Source organism: Cylas formicarius, unplaced genomic scaffold (genome assembly GCF_029955315.1).
Source record: "Cylas formicarius isolate icCylForm1 unplaced genomic scaffold, icCylForm1.1 PGA_scaffold_2__14_contigs__length_35257938, whole genome shotgun sequence".
NCBI classification, from domain to species: Eukaryota; Metazoa; Arthropoda; class Insecta; order Coleoptera; family Brentidae; genus Cylas; species Cylas formicarius.
This window is the reverse complement of record NW_026844319.1, coordinates 27,389,236-27,406,246: the sequence shown is the minus strand read 5'-3', so window position 1 is coordinate 27,406,246 and position 17,011 is coordinate 27,389,236. Positions and strand designations below refer to the sequence as shown.

Below are 17,011 nucleotides of genomic sequence, written 5' to 3'. Positions count from 1 at the left end.
AGGGCGATATCTAAACTTATAAACAATGTTTTCTTTTACAAATCTAAAAGGACTTTCAGTGAAAAAAAGTGAAGTTTTTCATTCATTTCATTTGCACGCATCACTTGATTTATTGGTGCATTCAGAAGAAAATAGAGAAAACACATTGAACTTTGACGTAAAAAGTTTTCGCCTGTCCTCTTTGTGTCAAAATATAAATAAAACCTTGTACAGGGTGGGCCACAATTTTTTTTTAGAAGAAACTATCGTTTCTATATAAGATGGACGAAAACTAATGTCAACTTCTAGAATTTAATTTTTATAATATATACCGTTTCAGAGTTTAGCGGTTTAAATAAAACATTCCTATAATTTTTTTTTATATTTTTCATATAGGACGTTTTATATATATTTGAATTATTCAAAAAGTACTGGAAACTTTATTTACAAAAACATACCATATACATCCTCGAGTTTCGAAGAAGAAATAGATCTTAGTAACCGTGCAGGTTGTAGGTTTTGATTCACAGAGCAAAATCCTTAAAGAAAACAACTTCTTAAAGATTTTTTTGAAATCTATTTCCAAGAAGATTGGAGTATAATGTGATGTGTGCTATATTTTTAGAAAGGTAAGTTCCATATAAAAAATCGATTTTTGCTATTGATAACTATTAGAAAAATATGATATTATTACGTTTGCGTTTTTTATGAAAATCGCCTCTTTTGGCAAGGGGAGTTTTCCTTGAAAACTGTCCAATTTCGCCCAGCCTGTATATTATTCGGTTCAATAACCCCCCTCAGTTGCATATTCTGGGTCCATCGGGCACTCAAATTGAAGGTTTCCTCATGCTACCACGAAGTGCACTAATAAAGAAGAAATCGTGAATTACAAAATAGAACCGCGAAACATAATTCGCCAGATCCACGGCGCTTTCTTGTTTTGGCGCTAAAACGTTTGTTAAAATAAACCAAAGCGGAAGCAGCTGACACATATCATCCGTGAATAAAAGATAAAGAGTTCTAACGACTTATTGGTGTTAGCGATAAAACAAACCGCGGTAGGCATACGATAACGCGTTGGGTAAATTATCGGCGTAACGTTTTTTTATGGCGGCAAAATGTTTCCCCTAAAATGGTCAGAAAACGTATATCACTCACCGGGGTAAAGCTCCCTGTCGGCGAAAACCCATTCACAGCGCGAGAGTGTGATGACAACGCATAATAGGGCAATTTTCATCGTGCCAAATTGCCCGTTTTTCACTCCATATGTTTTCGGTTTGCGGCCATGTTTCGCACCGTTCAATAGGAAAGCGGGCATGCCATTGGTCGATGCCGGGTGACGTCACAGGGAAAAGCGACCGGTCTTCCGGCGTTTAGTGTCGCAGGTTTTCATTGACTGACGCTGTCGAAATTGTTGCCGACCGAAACACGGCAGGACCTGCGCCCGAAGAAGCTCCAGACGCCCGACGAAATTCGCCGAACCGACGCGGCGGCGGATTTACTTGAGGTTTACTGGGTCATTGGTCGTCTGCTTCTTGTATTGCTTCACGTGGACAATTTTTAAGGGTTTGCGAGGAGTTGACAGGGCCTCTGCCAACCTTTGAATCCTTATTTGTCTTAATTGGTTATTCAAATTACGCATATGGTTTCTTACGAGAATAAAAAATTACAAATTTATTTATTTAATCCAGTTCATAATTAACAATATTGGCAACCAAAAAAGGTACATAAGGTGTTCAAAAAGTACCTACAACAAAATACAATATACAAAATAAAAAATATGGTAAAATTTCCTTCACCCAAACTACTCCAAGGTGCATTGTGCTTTACTAAATAATACTTTTATTATTAAGTTTATAAATTTGCTATTATTGGTAATAAATCTAATAGAGTCTGGTAAGTGATTATAAATTTAAATAGGCAGTTCATAACTAGTTTTCATGATTCGACTCAGCCCATGCTGCGGAACTCGCAACTTGTATAACTCAAAACTTTAGCTCACTTTAAAAAGTTCTGTAAATTTTATCTTATATAAACATCCAATAAAACTTATAATTAAAGCAAGGGTTCCTAAAAAGACCTTTTCTACTCCTAATTACACACAGATCAAACATGCGGGAAGCGTCACTTTTCCACGTCAGTTTCTTTTTCCACGGATCCGAGCGACTTCGGACATTTCCGGGATTTTACCACACGGGTTTGGGAGCAATCGGATGTTTTCGGAGCTTGAATATTGACGTTTGTCAATTCTGACGGTCATGTCAGTGAATGTATTCGTGTTGTTTAGCAATTATCTACCCAATAACTAACGGTTGTAGAAAAAGTAGTAAGCAACACGTGTTTGGTAAACTTTTTAAGTCACTCGTTTATTACACTCGCTCCGCTCGTTGTAAATAAACTCGTGATTTAAATGCCGTTGCATAATTTACTATTACGGTGCTTATGATTTTTTTTGAGCACTCTCCAATGTGCACACTCTCACTTTAAGCGACCATAGCATATGATAGTGTGGAATTAACATCTGCATAATAAATGGACTACAAAACCTCTCTATTTACAGAATTTCTCAGTTTCCACAACAAAAAAGAGTACTTAAGATACGATTTTCCCAAGATCGGTTAAAATCTAAATTTATGCCCAGGAATTTTATTAATTTACTGTGACTGTCTCAGGTTATAAAAATACTCCTCTGTTTTAATCATATTCAACGCTCGGTCATTCTCATCACTGAAGCAGTACATTTTCCTTTGCACATTCAGATGCGGAACCACTCAACCGATAAATATCAGAACTATATCATATGCAAATAATGATAGCTTACCTAATATATTTTGGACTAGTTTTTATTCCATCAAGAAAGAAAGGAGCGGCCACATGTCTCTCTGAATGACTTTAATATTTCATTATTATCAGTTTCTAAATAATGAAGTTTTTTATGTTTATGATAGTAGTTTGTGTGGTCTTATCTTCTTAAAAGCCGAACCGACCCTCATAACTTGGTGAGTATATTTTATGTTTATATAAATTTTTTTTTATTTACTTCAGCTCTTTCAGTGAGAGGATCTATAGTCAGTAGTTGTTAGATGCTGAGTTATTAGGTGCTGAGGCAGTTATTTTATTGTTAAGTTAGTCTTGAAAGCCGTCCATTATCTTAATAATGTGTTTGTTACTTTTTTAATGTTAACGACACGTGTAACTCTGGTTATAAGATATATGTGAAAGTAGTGGTACACATTGCATTTTCTAAAAGTAATGGACTTTAACTTTAGCATAGGCTGACAACATTCAATTTTTACGTTAACAATAAGATGAAATGTCTTTAAAAGGTAAGTCAATATTTCTCAAAAATTCTTAATTGTCATGTCAAAAAACCAAATACTGCCTATTTTTATTATTATTGTCTTTTTTTGATGAAAATGAACTTTTCAAAAATATGAAACATAAAAGAGGTATTTCAATTAGAAAGCATACATCTTTAGTTGTATTTTTTTATGAGTAGCCCACTAACTTAGGAACTAAAATTGAACAATAAAATATTCGGATAGAAACACACGTTCTGCCAATTTTTTATCTTTTTTAAAAAAAGTTGAAGCGATCGAATTAGACTTAATTAGATGAAATTAGAGCAGATTAGAATGAATTACATTTAAGGATAAACTAAAGCAATGACATAAAAAATATTTCTTTTATTCTATATTTTACTTAGAAATTTTTGTCTCAATTTCTTCAAAATGCTTACCGTTTCCAAATAAAAAATAAACTCTAAAGCAATGCTATAACGAGATAAAAATGTTAACCCAAAATATTCTAACTAGAATGAGCAAAATGGATATACGTGTCATACGATTTTTAATGAACATTTAATGATGAAAATATTTTTGCCTGTTTTAAAAATAACTTCTTTATGAAAATTTCTAACTCGCATAAACAAATTATAGGGACATTTTTTTGAGTTAAATGCAGTGGGTACTCAGATTTTTTCTACAGTTCTCCTTTTTACAGAAATGCTGAAAACAGTGACTACATTTCATGCATGGAGAAGCAAGTAAAATTATTTCAAAATAAATTCAAAAAATTACTTTAGCAAAAATAATGTTTATTGTTGGACAGAAAGTATAATTAAGGAATATTTAAACGAGTAAAATTATTTCATAACAAATGTATATACTAGAGTTTTAAAAATAACCGAATGCGTTCACAACAAGGGTCTAATTATCCATATCGTCCGTGGATTCTCCTTCTAGCAATACTCGGTGATCCTCTTTTCTCTTGCTCTTTTTTTTCCTTCTGTTAATTACTCCGTTTTCCTCGTCCATCATTCTAACAATGAGCATCTGGTCGGAAGTATCCAGGGGAGCCACGGAAATATCTCGAACGGCCCTGAATTTGCCGCAGTTATTCAAATGTTCATTTTCCAAACGGAAAAAGTTCCAAACGAACCTCCTGGGAAAATAAACGTCTGATTAACATCAATCTATCGACGTAACTCGAGGAGGAATATGTCGTTAAGGAATAAGCTGACGATAATTTAACAGTGGCGTAGCGTAGGGCAGATGCCAAATTCATCGCTACCTGTTTTAAGCCAAAGGGCTAGAAATTCCAAACAACTAAATGTGGGAAATGTGCGCTGGAATTTAAAAATTTCAAACGCTGACAAAAACATATTTGTAGAAAAACTGAAACTATGATAGTATTACGTAATCAGTAAATGTAAAATAAAACTACTAAACATTTCCATAAATTTAATACTCAAATTTAGAAGTAAGTAATTTTTTTTTTACAGTTTAAAGTTTACAACTAAAGAGTTAATGAAAGTTTTCGCTTCAAATTGGCCTGATTTATTTACGTAAATTATTAATATGCAAATTAGTAATTGTCCCTCCTTGTACCCCAACTTTCTAGTTATGCTGCACCAAAAAGATGAATTTCGTTGTTATAAATCTCTTTATCCAATGTTATCCAAGTTTGCTATAGAATGAGTTAAAATATTACTTTTAATTTCTCGATTAGAAGTATTACAAACAATTAGAATTCGGCAGATGAGTCATGGTGTACAGTACGAAGGAATTACAACTAATTACAGAAGAAGTTCAAAGAATTAAATAGTAATGTCGAAGAATTTCAGAAAAATTCCAGAGGTATTCTAAAGAATTACAAAAATAAAAGAAATTAATGGTGTACACTTGCTTTACCTCTCGGTTATTTCGTAATATTTTAAAGCATAGAGGGCTTACCGAAACACTTCGAGAACAGATAAAAAGCAGACCACGGAATTCTCCATCACGAAACCAGTTTCGGTCAATCCAATAAGCACTGCCCAGCCGAAACGAAGAACAAAGTCTTCGACTATTGCAAAATAGTAACAACCCTACAAGGAAAATTATATTAGATAATGTTAGCTGTCTAAAGCTAAAAGATATATAAATTACAAGATATTTGGTATAAATAAGAAGAAGTGAAATTTTTCCATAAAAGTTATCTCATAAACGATTATTTTTACTAATTTAAAGACTTAAAAAATGTTCAATGCCTGAAAAATTTTATTCTATAATAATTAATCCGAAATAGTGCTTCCACCAGATGAACCTGGTTAAATTCTCAAGCACTAATTTTTCGCCTTGTAGTACTTACTGTTGTAGAATACACAATTTCCTCCCTTAAAAATCTATTATCGCCAGCCTTTCCATCGAACAAACCCCAATCGAATTTGATATCCCACATGTACGCGTAAAATGAACTGATTACAGCAGAGGCTATCCACAAGTAAAGAAATGGCGACGACGTAGATTTTTGTGAATCGTCTACAATAAAAAATAATTATCACGCGCACCTTCGGTGGACTGTGAAGCTATAAGCAGAGTAATAAGGGACAGTCTAACCGTTGCCTTTTTTTGCGTCGCTCTATGATCCTACTCCGCCTGAGCACGCGGTAACAGAAAGCATTTTCATACAGTACATTTTTCAAAATCCAACAGTTTTTGAGTTACATATAAAGCGTGTGAAAAAAGTACTTGGGTTAACTTTACTTAAAGAACGCATTGTAAGTCCATGAAGTGGACACCCTGACCAAAATATAACATTTAGTAATCGGATATATTTAAAGAAAATTAATATAATATGAAGTCATGGCGCACTATGAAATACACTCAGTATAATATTGTTTAATTAATTAATTAATTAATTATATTAACTAGACATCAGTAGTATATTTTTGTTGCATCTGTAGATCAAGAGCGAAAATATATTCCAGTTATGAATCTGAAATTTTTTTTAACCTGTGCTACGATCTGAAGATAAGCATCGAAAATAAATCTAAAAAAATCGAATTAGAAATCTGTAATTATGTTATCTCAAGACACCTCCCGGCGACGGAGGGTGTTGAAGCAACAAAACACACTACTGACATCAGCAACCCTTGGTTAACTGTGATATAAATCTTGTTTGTCATTAAATAGACCCTTTATGTATGTGATAATGACAGCAAATGCCGCAACGAAATTTAAGTAATGAAGTATCATTTAAAATAGAAATAATAAGAATAACTCGATTAACTGCATAACTAGAACTATTTTTGAGTTATAGAGCTTTATCAACAACATCGCTTCAAAGTATTTTTCCTCTCTCGAGTAGCTTTTTATACTGTCGATGTTCGGAGGTTGGACTTACATAATACGCTTTTATACAATGACGAGAAGATAACGACGAAAAATGACGTCGCATACTTTGCGGCGTTGATGATGTGCGGGAAAGTTTCTTTGGTGTCCCGGTACCTCCTTATGCACTGCGCAAACCTAAACCATGGAGGCAAACACGCCATAAAGGCTCGAAGGAAAAGGTACTTTTCCACGCAATAATTGGCATCTGAAACGTCAACAGTAACTTTCGAGTAAAAATACGTCGCATTTAGTAATCGTGCGAACGAAATAAATAAGCCACTTTCATTGTTGGCTTATATAAAAATGTGGCAAGATAAAATTTTTAATCGTAGTAGTTTTGGAGGAAAAGAGAACTAGTTTAGGATTTGCTTAAAATTAACCCGTCATTTAATAGTAGTAATATGAGAGTTCAATGACCTAAAATTTCCTAAATTTATGTGTTTTTGGTTTCGTTATTATTATAATATTTATACCATTGTCATTTTAATGAAAAATCTCAACTTCAGCCAACAATATAAACATGTTTTACAAAGAATACTTCCCGGACTCCAAACAATAAAATTGTGAGAATTTAAAAGAGGTTGACAACTCTTAACCCGCTGACCAGAAACCGGTTTGGAACTGTAGATTCCTGTTACTCAACTGATTTGTTGATACGATGAAAGTTTTTTGCCTGACAAAAATCAGTCGAGTGACCGTAATTAACAGTTCCAAACCGGTTTCTGGCGACGGCTGGAACAAAACAAATATAATAAAAACCTTAGACCAACACATCTCTATAGACGAGAGAATAGATACTTGCTACTATTTTATCGCCAAATTCATTTCGTCGCAGGTTTACTTAAAAAGGCGGTGCAATTATCATTTATAAAATTTGTATTGAGTAGAAGCAAACACACGTCACCTGTGCCTTCGTACCAGCTGGAGTTGGTAGCGTAAAAACACACAAAATACTGCATGTCGGTAAAGAGTGTTACCAAACTATTTAACTGGTCGGCCAACCAAAAGTCCGCAAAGTTTACGTAGAAAAATGGCGCCAAAAACACTTTGCCCTGAAATAAAAACGAAAATTCATCCTTCTGACAATTGTTTTGCTTATTTTGCTTGCTTTGCATTGGAAACGTATACAGGATGCACCACCGCAGTATTCGTCGATTTCTTTTGGGTAAACGATAAGGAAACTGCCCATTTTAAGTTGAAAAATATTTTCAAAATATCCAATTTTTTCCAGTTACATATTTAGTATTACAAATCAACGAATTTCTTGACGGGAATGAAAATAAATACATTACTTATTACTACAAATTTATTACTTGATTCAATCATTAAATTAAGCAATTTACTTAAAATAACAGATAAAGGGATTATATTGTTAGTTGTTGGAAATGTTAGAATCCGAACATTGCACCAAAAAACAAACAAACACAAGTTCGGAAAAGTCCACATTAAATTTTTTAACTGTTGAGCAATAGGTTGGAATAGCCGCTTCGATATCCAAAGAAACAAATTTATGACAGTAAAGAAATGGGTCCGTACATTCATTGTACTGCAAAGGGAGACTAGCTTCTGTATCAATTCAGAAGTGGCATAACCTTATTGTTCTATACAAAAATATCACCATCAATCATTACTCACAGATAACAATGATTCATTCTCAATCGTAAATTTGCGTAATATTCCAGATTCAACAGATGAAAAATTCTTTACAATATAATGACCTCGTTAAAATTATATTTATTTGTCTATAATATAAAAAAAATATTGAACGTTAAAATATAGATAGCAATCTCCTTTTAAATAAACTTTCTCTTTTTACCTCATTTCGACCATAAGGTTTAACTATTATAGAAGATTCATCCGGCACTACTCCAAAGTATTGGCCAGCAGCCCGTTATAAAACACACCAACGACAAAAACGAAAACAAACGAAATAAAAATATACAGAAAAAAAAATCAAAAATACCTATTGGCCACAATAGAATTTATACAAAGCTTATAGCATGCGTCAACGCCTACACACCAAAACTCTGAGCGCCCAAAATCTCGCCTCGTGACGAAACGTTTTGGTTGGATTGAGAATGAATAACACCATTAGTACGATCAGTACCAACGGGTGGACGTAAGCGGGTACCCCGAGTTGATCGGAGTACAAAAACGAGAGCACTGACACGCTCCACATCACGCCAAAGATGGACGCCATCTCAATTATGTGCTGTTCCGATAGGTGGTTTCTTTAATTTAAGAAAAGGAAGCTATTTTATTGTAGGCGAATTACGCGGTGGATGACGAAGTTGCAATGTACCTGGGGTCCATCTCGAATATCAGCACGTGATTCACGCCGGATGAACGCCAGCCGTAAATGTTAATACCCCAGAGGAAAAGAAATTCAATAATTAGAAACGGTCCGCGGTACAACCTTGTGATTATTCGCCAATCGTCTTTGTGACCTCGGAAAACACCTGAAACCGACACACCCTATGTACAAAGTAGGAAAAATGGTGACATTAATAAACTGTCGAGTAAGGCCAGCTATGAAAGTTCTGGATTCCTCCTGCGCCGTTGAATCGAACTTCTTCTTCGAGGCGTAACTGACACTGGTTCGCAGTCTACTCTGTACCTGCCTACATATTGCTTGAGGGGGCGGGGCTAAATGAGTCGCGGTGACGATTGTATGGGTCACTGAACCCAGAATTAAAACACCTCACTTCTGCTCTTTTCTCTAATAATTTCCACATTAAAGATATTAAGTGTTCTATCAAAATACACTTCACCACGACCTTCTAAAAGCAATGAATCCGAAAACAACCCCACTTCTGATAATGTTATCCTTCCTTACATAAAAAGCATCACTGACTACATATCAAAATTCCATTTGAGATGCCAGGACTTTACAGCATTCCATGCACATGCGGCAAAGGATACAATGGAGAGACCGGACAAAAAATATCAACTAGGCTCAAAGAACACCAAAGAGCCTTACGACTAAGACAAATAAACTCATCAGCTGTTGCCGAACACAATCACGAATCCGGACGTAAAATTTTATTCGATGAAACAACAATTCTTCCATGTAATCAATTTTTCTACAAATGAAAAATCCGAGAATCTATAGAAATCTGTAAGCAACCATATAATCTTAACCGCGACTGAGGTCTTTACCTTTCACCATTATGGGAACCAGACGATGTTTATGCCCATCGTCTAGTTCCGCCATCCTCAAACAATATATAATCAGGTACAGAGTAAAATGCGAGCCAGTTTCAGTTAAACTCTGAAGAAGCCAGCCGAATGATTGGCGAAACGTCAGTGAGTTCGACTCAACAACCACCGGTGCAGGAGGAATCCAGAAGTTTAGTAAATGGAATTACAGTAGCTTGTGGAATTTTCTATGAAAAAAAAAAGAGTAAAACAAGACTATAAAATGCTTAAAAAATATTCCCATAATTATCTTGACCAGAAATGAATAAATAATTAAAAATTTACAAAAATCTAATGACTATATTTATTAATACATTAGTACGAAAAGACGGATGCACTTTTTTCGCTGATAAAGTTTCTGATTCTTTTGATTTATATAAAATTTAGAAAAACAATAGTCATAACTCAATCAATCCGAACCCTGCATTCACGTATCTTGGAAGAATCCATTGTACATTGTTAGTGTACAGTATTAGTGCTATTAGCATTAGTAGGATTTATCGCTAAAAATAAGTCATAACGCTGATGTGGAATTAACTATAAATTATGAATTTTTACGCAAGTTTTGATTTCCAAAGGATCGAGATAGTGCAGGGAAGAAATTGATTGATTAAGCGTTATCTTTTCTATAAGAGTTCAAGTTCTCGATGTATGTGGAAAGCGCCAATCAGTTTGGATGGCCTAAAACGTCAATATAATTAGTTAGTGGAGCTTAGTTGATATAATGATTAAAAATAAATGATAAAAATGTGTATTTAAAAAGTCTAAAGCTGGTTACTTCGACGATAAAAAAAATGGAATTGGTCTCTTTTATAATTTTCCATAAGTTTGATGTTATTGGATGCCAAAAATTGATGATTCTGTTAGTCATAAAAAATCCTAGAGAATATGTCCGCTGGAACTACAGACTTGACCTTGATGTGGCCTCTGATATTTCCGGAAGTTTATATATTTAAAAGATATATCATCGACACGCAACTTTGATTAATGGTGAGAGTTGGTATAATCAACATCTGCGTTTGTGTTGGGTGTTCAATGACATTTATATTAAATGGCTATACTCATTTTATTCGTAGTTATACGCCTATTTTTTGATATTTCTCAGAAGTTGTAATTGACCCCTTCCTCAGAATTTTTCTGCGTATATCAAAATGTAGTAGAAAAATGATCAAAAAATCAATTTGATGCGAGGACCTTTTATTAGCAATCAAAAACACAAAGAGTGCGAAAACAACGGGAATCGATCGGCCCCGAGTAATATTTCTATTCTGTGCATGTCTTTATTTTAGTGACATTTCTGAATGTTGGCCACCTAGAAGTTGCTAGAGAATTGCGTTCGCACACAATTGAGCAACGCAATAAAAATTGCATCAGCTTTGTCTATGCACACGCACGAAATATAAATTGCAGCAGTTCTATGAAAAGTTGCCAAGTGAGAAAATAAGAGGCTCTGTAAATGTAATATTTTCGGAAACGAGCGTTCGTGTGACTTTTTACTCGTAGCATTCTAAATCATACAATAACTAAATGAAATTTTCCTAACTCACCCGATAATACGACAGCAATAAGTAAAACCATAAATGCCCCGGAAAAGAGACCCACTTTGAAAGTGGTCCAGGGGCTCTGCTGCTCGCCCAGTGGCGGCACCCTCAACCGTTTCATGGCCCGTTGTCTATCGCCGCCCTCCAAGTCTTGAGTGAAGGTAGCTTCGGTTTCTCTTATCAACCTGTCGATATCTTTGTTTATATAAAAATGGGAGTTCTCTACGTTCTCTATCCTCCATCGCATACCAACATCAAATGAGAGTAACTGTAACGAATATGGATTATTTCACATTAATTAGTGACTTAATCTGAACTCGAATTCTGATAATTAGAAGAGTTTTCCACCCCATCGGGAAAAAAAGACAAATAAATACCTATAAAGCATTTTGTACACACCACAGTATCGTGAGGTACAAATATAAATAGTGTTGGGACTGGTCAATCGACCACTTCTCAATTGAGCAGTCAATATTGACAGGTCAATTGACCACGTCTTAATTGACCATCCAATTGACCACGTCTAAATAAATGTAAGCTTCCTGGTTTTTTTATAATTATTTTTACAATAATGATGATTTCCAAAACCCTAAATGTAACCAATGTAATTGAATTTTTTGAATTTGAATGTTTTTAAATTTTAAAAACAATAGACTGCTGAGTTAGATTCGCACAAATTTGTGATGGTAGGTAAGTAACAGTAGTATTTTTGTCTTTTTTAATCCATAGATATGGGTAATTAAGCTCTTCATATTCTTTCAGTTAGTTTTTTAACATTCAACTGATATTGATAACAAAGTAACTAACGAAAACATTAACAGTTGTGTAACACAGAAATCTACTCATATTTGTATATTATATTTTTGCAAAAATACACTCTAGGTATATTACATGTGTATTGTATAGAATACATTATACAGAGTATCTCATAAGTCTCTCACATCATATAACTTCAATATTTCAAGTAATTTTAAATTTAATTAACCCTAGTTTATTTTTTAATGTATATTCAGTGAGTCTCATCTCATTTTATGAGTCAACGTCAATAACAAATTTTACACTTTACATTTTTCATCTACATTCTATTACTGAGGTTCAAAAGTTTTTTTTTATGAATTTGCATTCATTCGCCCTTAATAGGTTTTGAAACAGTCATTAGCTTAATATATCTAAACTTACGACGTTTGTATATTTTGGTAGGAATAGCATTGTTGAGCAATGGGGACTTTTTTTTAGTAAAGTTTGCGGCAGGTTCGAGAAGGTCTTTGGGGTTAACTTTAAAAATTTGCGCCGTTATGAATCACCGTTTTTACTTGACCATGAACTCTATATTTTACCTGGTGTGTTTATTTATTTATTACGCTTTCTACTCACTTTATCGTGCTTTTTCAATATTTTCCGAAAGCCGGTAAAATTCAAATTCTGATAATTCTGCAACAAAATTAGACTCAAGTAAAATTCGCTGAAAGCAAGTTTGAGCTCTTGCATTTTTCTTGCAGGAACGTTTCTCTTTCTTAAAATGTTATTTTTTATTGACTTTTTATTGCTCTTTCCTTCAAATTCGACCTCCTGTGCTTCACTCAATTCGCTTTTTAAATTCGCAAATTTTCTCGTCGCTTCCGCCAACTTTTCTGTAATAAATATATGTATGTAAGATGAATATAAGATATGTATGATTGTCATCCTATTATAATAATATTACTAAATTAATTTATATTAGCAAATGATTTTGAAATTTTAATAACAAAAAGTGTTTGTGTTACTGATTCTTCATCATATACCGTTTTGTTTTGTTTCCAGACATAAATTTGATTAAATATGAATGTGGAGTGTGACGTGTTGTGTTTTCCATCAAACCCCGCTACACTATTTATATATAAATTCTATGAAAACAAATGTATACGTAAGGTACAATATAATTTTTTTGAAAATAAAGTCTCTACGGACCGTTGATCTTTTAAAAATTAATAAAAACTTAACTGAGCTGTAAAAAACAAATTTAGTCTAACAGTTATTGTCCTTCGGATTCTGTTTTTAAAAATTGGAAAAATTAGGATGCAGTTTAATTTTATATAATTATTGAAATATATGTGATAATAACTACGTACCGGAATAAAATGTATTTATTTTAGTCAACTCCTTGTCGCAATAGGTAAAAAACTGCTCATCGAATTTTGCAAAATAACGCGTTAAAATATCGGGTTCTACAACTTCTGCCGAAGGCGCTTGTTCCACAGCCGCGTATAACATGGATTTCATTTCCTACAAATATTTTTTATACTAGCAAGTATTTCATTATTACAATTAGGATTTCCAAAGATTAAAATTTTTAATTACCTCGTAATTTATATATTGTTTTCTCCATTCCGGAGTAATATGCGCTGAAAGATGTTCAGCAAACTTCATTGTAAATTTTTCTGTTTGCTTAATGTCTTGCTCAACTTTCTCTATAAATTACATTCAAAGCTATAAACACATAGACGTCAAAACTTTATGACGTCCATGTGAAAATGGGCGTCGTTTTTTCAGCTGTTTCGGACGTGGACTATGGAATTGAAAATTAATTTCGGTTTGCAGAAAACAATATGTATTTTTCGCAAGTAATCATTAAAACTGCAAAATTGTTAAGATAACAAACACTAAAAAGAATATTTGAGGTAATAAAAAATAAGTTAATGTTGTTTAATGGCGCATTAGATGTATAGTAATTTATTTCAATCTACATTCTGTGAAGTTAACCTAAAAAATTTGGTTATTCAAGTTCCTTGAAATTCTCTCTAGAAACAATGTTTTTGAGTTCCATTAGGCGCACTTGTGCCCTTTGTTTAAAAACTGTATGCTGTTTTTCATATGTATTTGTTATTCTATTTGCTCTGATATATGTTTCAGTACCCTAAATATTCGACCAAACCGAAGGTCGCCTTAGACGAAAACGTATTAAACGATATTACTAATTTGGTGTTTAAACCACGAAGGCATCCTGGCGTTTCGAAAACCAGAACCGTTCACATTCCAGAATCTTTTGTTAAAGCGGTTCTGAATGTTATGGAGGGTAGGTCTTTGCTTTCCAATGCAATTATGCAGCTACATTTGTTGTTGTTTTAGATTATCCTGTAAAATCATTAGTCGAAGCAAGCCTGGATTTGCAAAAACACTTAAAGTTAAAGATTCCTCCAATGGAAGAGCAGGATATTAAAGAGGCAACTCGACTGGCGCATCAGAAAGTATTGTTCAAACACAAGCAAGTCCCAATAAAAGATGAAAATGATGAACATAGATTTCGTCAAATGGTCAATAACAAAGTATCAAATATTTTAAGGTGTAAAATTAACAACTGGAAAGCAGTCAAGTATGATGCATTTCTGTCCTTAGTGTATCTTATTGGGAGGTCAGCTGCAGAATACTCGGTTTTGACTAAGATTTTTGGCGACATAGCTGATAGAGATCCAGAGTTTAATCCCAGGAGTTTATTTGATTTTGGCTCTGGAGTTGGAACTGTAACATGGTAAAATCCAAAGCTATAGATAGTTTTAGAGTGTTACTGTATTACTGTCTTAGGGCAGCAAGTAGATATTGGAAAAAATATATTTTCGAGTATTTTCACGTTGACATCTCCAGGGATATGAATGATTTAGCGGAATTGCTACTAAAAGGTGGCAGAAAAACTGCACCCATATCTCTAAAAGGAGTTTTTTTTAGGCAGTTCCTGCCTGCATCGAGTGTATGTATTTTTATATTTTTTCTGCTACTGGATATTTTATTCAATGTTAGTGTTTATGTTAATGAACATTTTTAGGCCAGCTATGATTTGGTAGTTTCTGCTTATTCATTACTTGAATTGCCATCTACAAGTGCTAGGTTAGAAACGGTTTTAAATCTGTGGAATAAAACACACCAGTATTTGGTGATAATTGAACAAGGCACCACTGCAGGATTTAAAGTATTTAAAATTAAAAAATCACTAGTTTCTGTTTAATGTAAGAGTTTTAGGTAGTAAATGAGGCACGTGATTTTATCTTGCATATTAAAAAAGAAGGCAATAAGGGACACATATTTAGCCCTGTAAGTATTAGAAAGCCAGATTAACTGAAGATGTTGACAGTATTTTTTTAGTGTCCACATGATAATGTGTGTCCTAAATATGTACTAAGCGATGGAACACCCTGTAACTTTGAAGTTAATTATGTTTCTATGCCTGTGGGAGCATCCTCTAGTACTCGAAAGGAATTGTACTCCTATGTGGTTTTAAAGAAAGGTATTGACTTGAAATTCTCATGACAAACCACCAAGTTGACTTTTCATTAGGTGAACGGAATGCTAACGATGTAGAATGGCCGAGAATTGTAAAGCCTGTACTCGTAAAGCCTAGACATACAATTTGTAGAATGTGTGTGCCAGATGGAAAACTGCAAGAAGTAATTTTTACTAAAGCCAGACATGGAAAGTGTGTAGAACAAGATTTTTTTTTGTATCGAATTTTGGTTCCAATTTGTAATTTTAGGACAACTTACCACTGCGCAAGATCGTCTAAGTGGGGAGATTTATTGCCCATTACATTATCCTGCAATGATGAAGAAAAAGATACAGAAAGTATTGATGTGTCGAAAGAATAACTAATTTGAAATCTATTTGGTGCTTCACTTCTCAACTAAGAAAAATAAGCAGAAATAAAGTTCTTATTCATAATGAAGTTCGTGTTTTCTTGTGTTGATATGAATCAGTATGCAGCACGAACAAACATACAGTTGCTATTTTTTTTAATATACTGCGAACATACAAAAAAATTGAAGAAAATGTTGTTTATGTTGAAAAAAAAAATGGCTCGCAAATATACATAGCGTCATATTTTTAAAAACTAGATTTTTTAAAATAAATTGAAATAATTGACTGTCAGGATAACGTCACTTATAAAGAAGTCAGCTATAGTGGCAACTCATGCTGTATTATTACGAATCCAAGTTAATTTTTTAAAAATTTGTTCTATTTTCAAATAAATATCGATATGTCGCTAATCACAATGAAACACCAAGCGCATATAATTTTCATAATTAATTTACAGGGTTAAATTAACTAAAGTATATTCAAATCACGCCAATTATTTTAATAGATCAATAGAAAGCAAATCCCGAACATAAAAGGGACAAAATTGAAATCAAATTAAGTTTAATTGACCACCTAATAAACATAATTTGTTATTGATATTAAAAAAAGAACTTTGCGAATTTTTCCTCTGCAATGCTGGTTGAAATAATTTAGTTCTTTGTCGATATTGACATAAATTAATTTTATACTTCGTTGCACCAGTAATTAGTGTTTATTTATGCACCTATCTGGCCGACGCACAGCAAACAGAACAGCTGTTATGTGATGTGGACTAAACATTTTTAAAATCGTACAAGTTGTTTGGCCCACCACGTACCTAACAATGCTTCTTATGTTATAGTGTTATTGTTTATTTGTAAATCCAGGTACGTGTTTGAGTAAATTATAATGTATACTCAATATATGTGTAGGTACATAGAGTTTCTTCACAACAAATTCGATTAGTGAATATTTTATTTTTTAATTCTGTCGTCGTGCATCGCACCGCTTATTATTATTCTAACAAACAGAGAATGTCTTATTAAGAGATCATAA

At 33.5% G+C, this 17,011-nt stretch overlaps 3 protein-coding genes across 5 annotated transcripts in view; 1 reads left to right on the top strand and 2 right to left on the bottom strand.

The window, feature by feature from the left end:
- LOC132698191 (uncharacterized) overlaps nucleotides 1-1,385 on the bottom strand; it is a 52,834-nt gene extending 51,449 nt beyond the window's left edge. Inside the window, exon 1 of the mRNA XM_060664126.1 lies at nucleotides 1,138-1,385. Within this exon, the coding sequence (XP_060520109.1) occupies nucleotides 1,138-1,297 (160 nt within the window). The 5' untranslated portion in view covers nucleotides 1,298-1,385. The remainder of the gene's footprint in view (nucleotides 1-1,137) is intronic.
- A 2,683-nt stretch (nucleotides 1,386-4,068) lies between these two features.
- Nucleotides 4,069-13,899, bottom strand: LOC132698166 (solute carrier family 53 member 1-like). Of its 2 annotated transcripts, none has more exons than XM_060664093.1 (11): nucleotides 13,712-13,899; nucleotides 13,483-13,636; nucleotides 12,749-13,005; nucleotides 11,381-11,642; nucleotides 8,938-9,094; nucleotides 8,656-8,866; nucleotides 7,540-7,687; nucleotides 6,646-6,840; nucleotides 5,611-5,780; nucleotides 5,214-5,347; nucleotides 4,069-4,422 (listed from the first exon to the last, which is right to left on the bottom strand). In XM_060664093.1, exons 1-11 carry the CDS (start codon nucleotides 13,778-13,780, stop codon nucleotides 4,188-4,190), a joined length of 1,992 nt encoding a protein of 663 aa, XP_060520076.1. In that variant the 5' UTR covers nucleotides 13,781-13,899; the 3' UTR covers nucleotides 4,069-4,187. The 2 variants fall into 2 exon arrangements, with proteins under 2 accessions (XP_060520076.1, XP_060520077.1); XM_060664094.1 differs by having other exon boundaries at nucleotides 13,483-13,654; nucleotides 13,712-13,839.
- LOC132698167 (methyltransferase-like protein 17, mitochondrial) lies at nucleotides 13,893-16,064 on the top strand. Of its 2 annotated transcripts, none has more exons than XM_060664096.1 (9): nucleotides 13,893-14,031; nucleotides 14,264-14,426; nucleotides 14,480-14,879; nucleotides 14,933-15,095; nucleotides 15,171-15,314; nucleotides 15,365-15,436; nucleotides 15,488-15,629; nucleotides 15,680-15,818; nucleotides 15,876-16,064. In XM_060664096.1, the coding sequence occupies exons 2-9, from the start codon at nucleotides 14,420-14,422 to the stop codon at nucleotides 15,985-15,987; spliced, it is 1,179 nt and encodes a 392-aa protein (XP_060520079.1). In that variant the 5' UTR covers nucleotides 13,893-14,031; nucleotides 14,264-14,419; the 3' UTR covers nucleotides 15,988-16,064. The 2 variants fall into 2 exon arrangements, with proteins under 2 accessions (XP_060520079.1, XP_060520078.1); XM_060664095.1 differs by lacking the exon at nucleotides 13,893-14,031 and adding an exon at nucleotides 14,113-14,208.
- The last annotated feature ends 947 nt before the right edge of the window (nucleotides 16,065-17,011 follow it).

Excerpts from the sequence above, each read along its gene's own strand:
- LOC132698166 (XM_060664093.1), bottom strand. The coding sequence starts at position 13,780 with ATGAAGTTTGCTGAACATCTTTCAGCGCATATTACTCCGGAATGGAGA. Across the intron at positions 5,348-5,610 it reads AAATTGTGTATTCTACAACA|GGTTGTTACTATTTTGCAAT; the intron begins GTAAGTACTACA and ends TTTTCCTTGTAG. Across the intron at positions 4,423-5,213 it reads TCTGTTCTCGAAGTGTTTCG|GAGGTTCGTTTGGAACTTTT; the intron begins GTAAGCCCTCTA and ends TTATTTTCCCAG.
- LOC132698167 (XM_060664095.1), top strand. The coding sequence starts at position 14,161 with ATGTTTTTGAGTTCCATTAGGCGCACTTGTGCCCTTTGTTTAAAAACT. Across the intron at positions 15,437-15,487 it reads AGGGACACATATTTAGCCCT|TGTCCACATGATAATGTGTG; the intron begins GTAAGTATTAGA and ends GTATTTTTTTAG. Across the intron at positions 15,630-15,679 it reads CTATGTGGTTTTAAAGAAAG|GTGAACGGAATGCTAACGAT; the intron begins GTATTGACTTGA and ends ACTTTTCATTAG.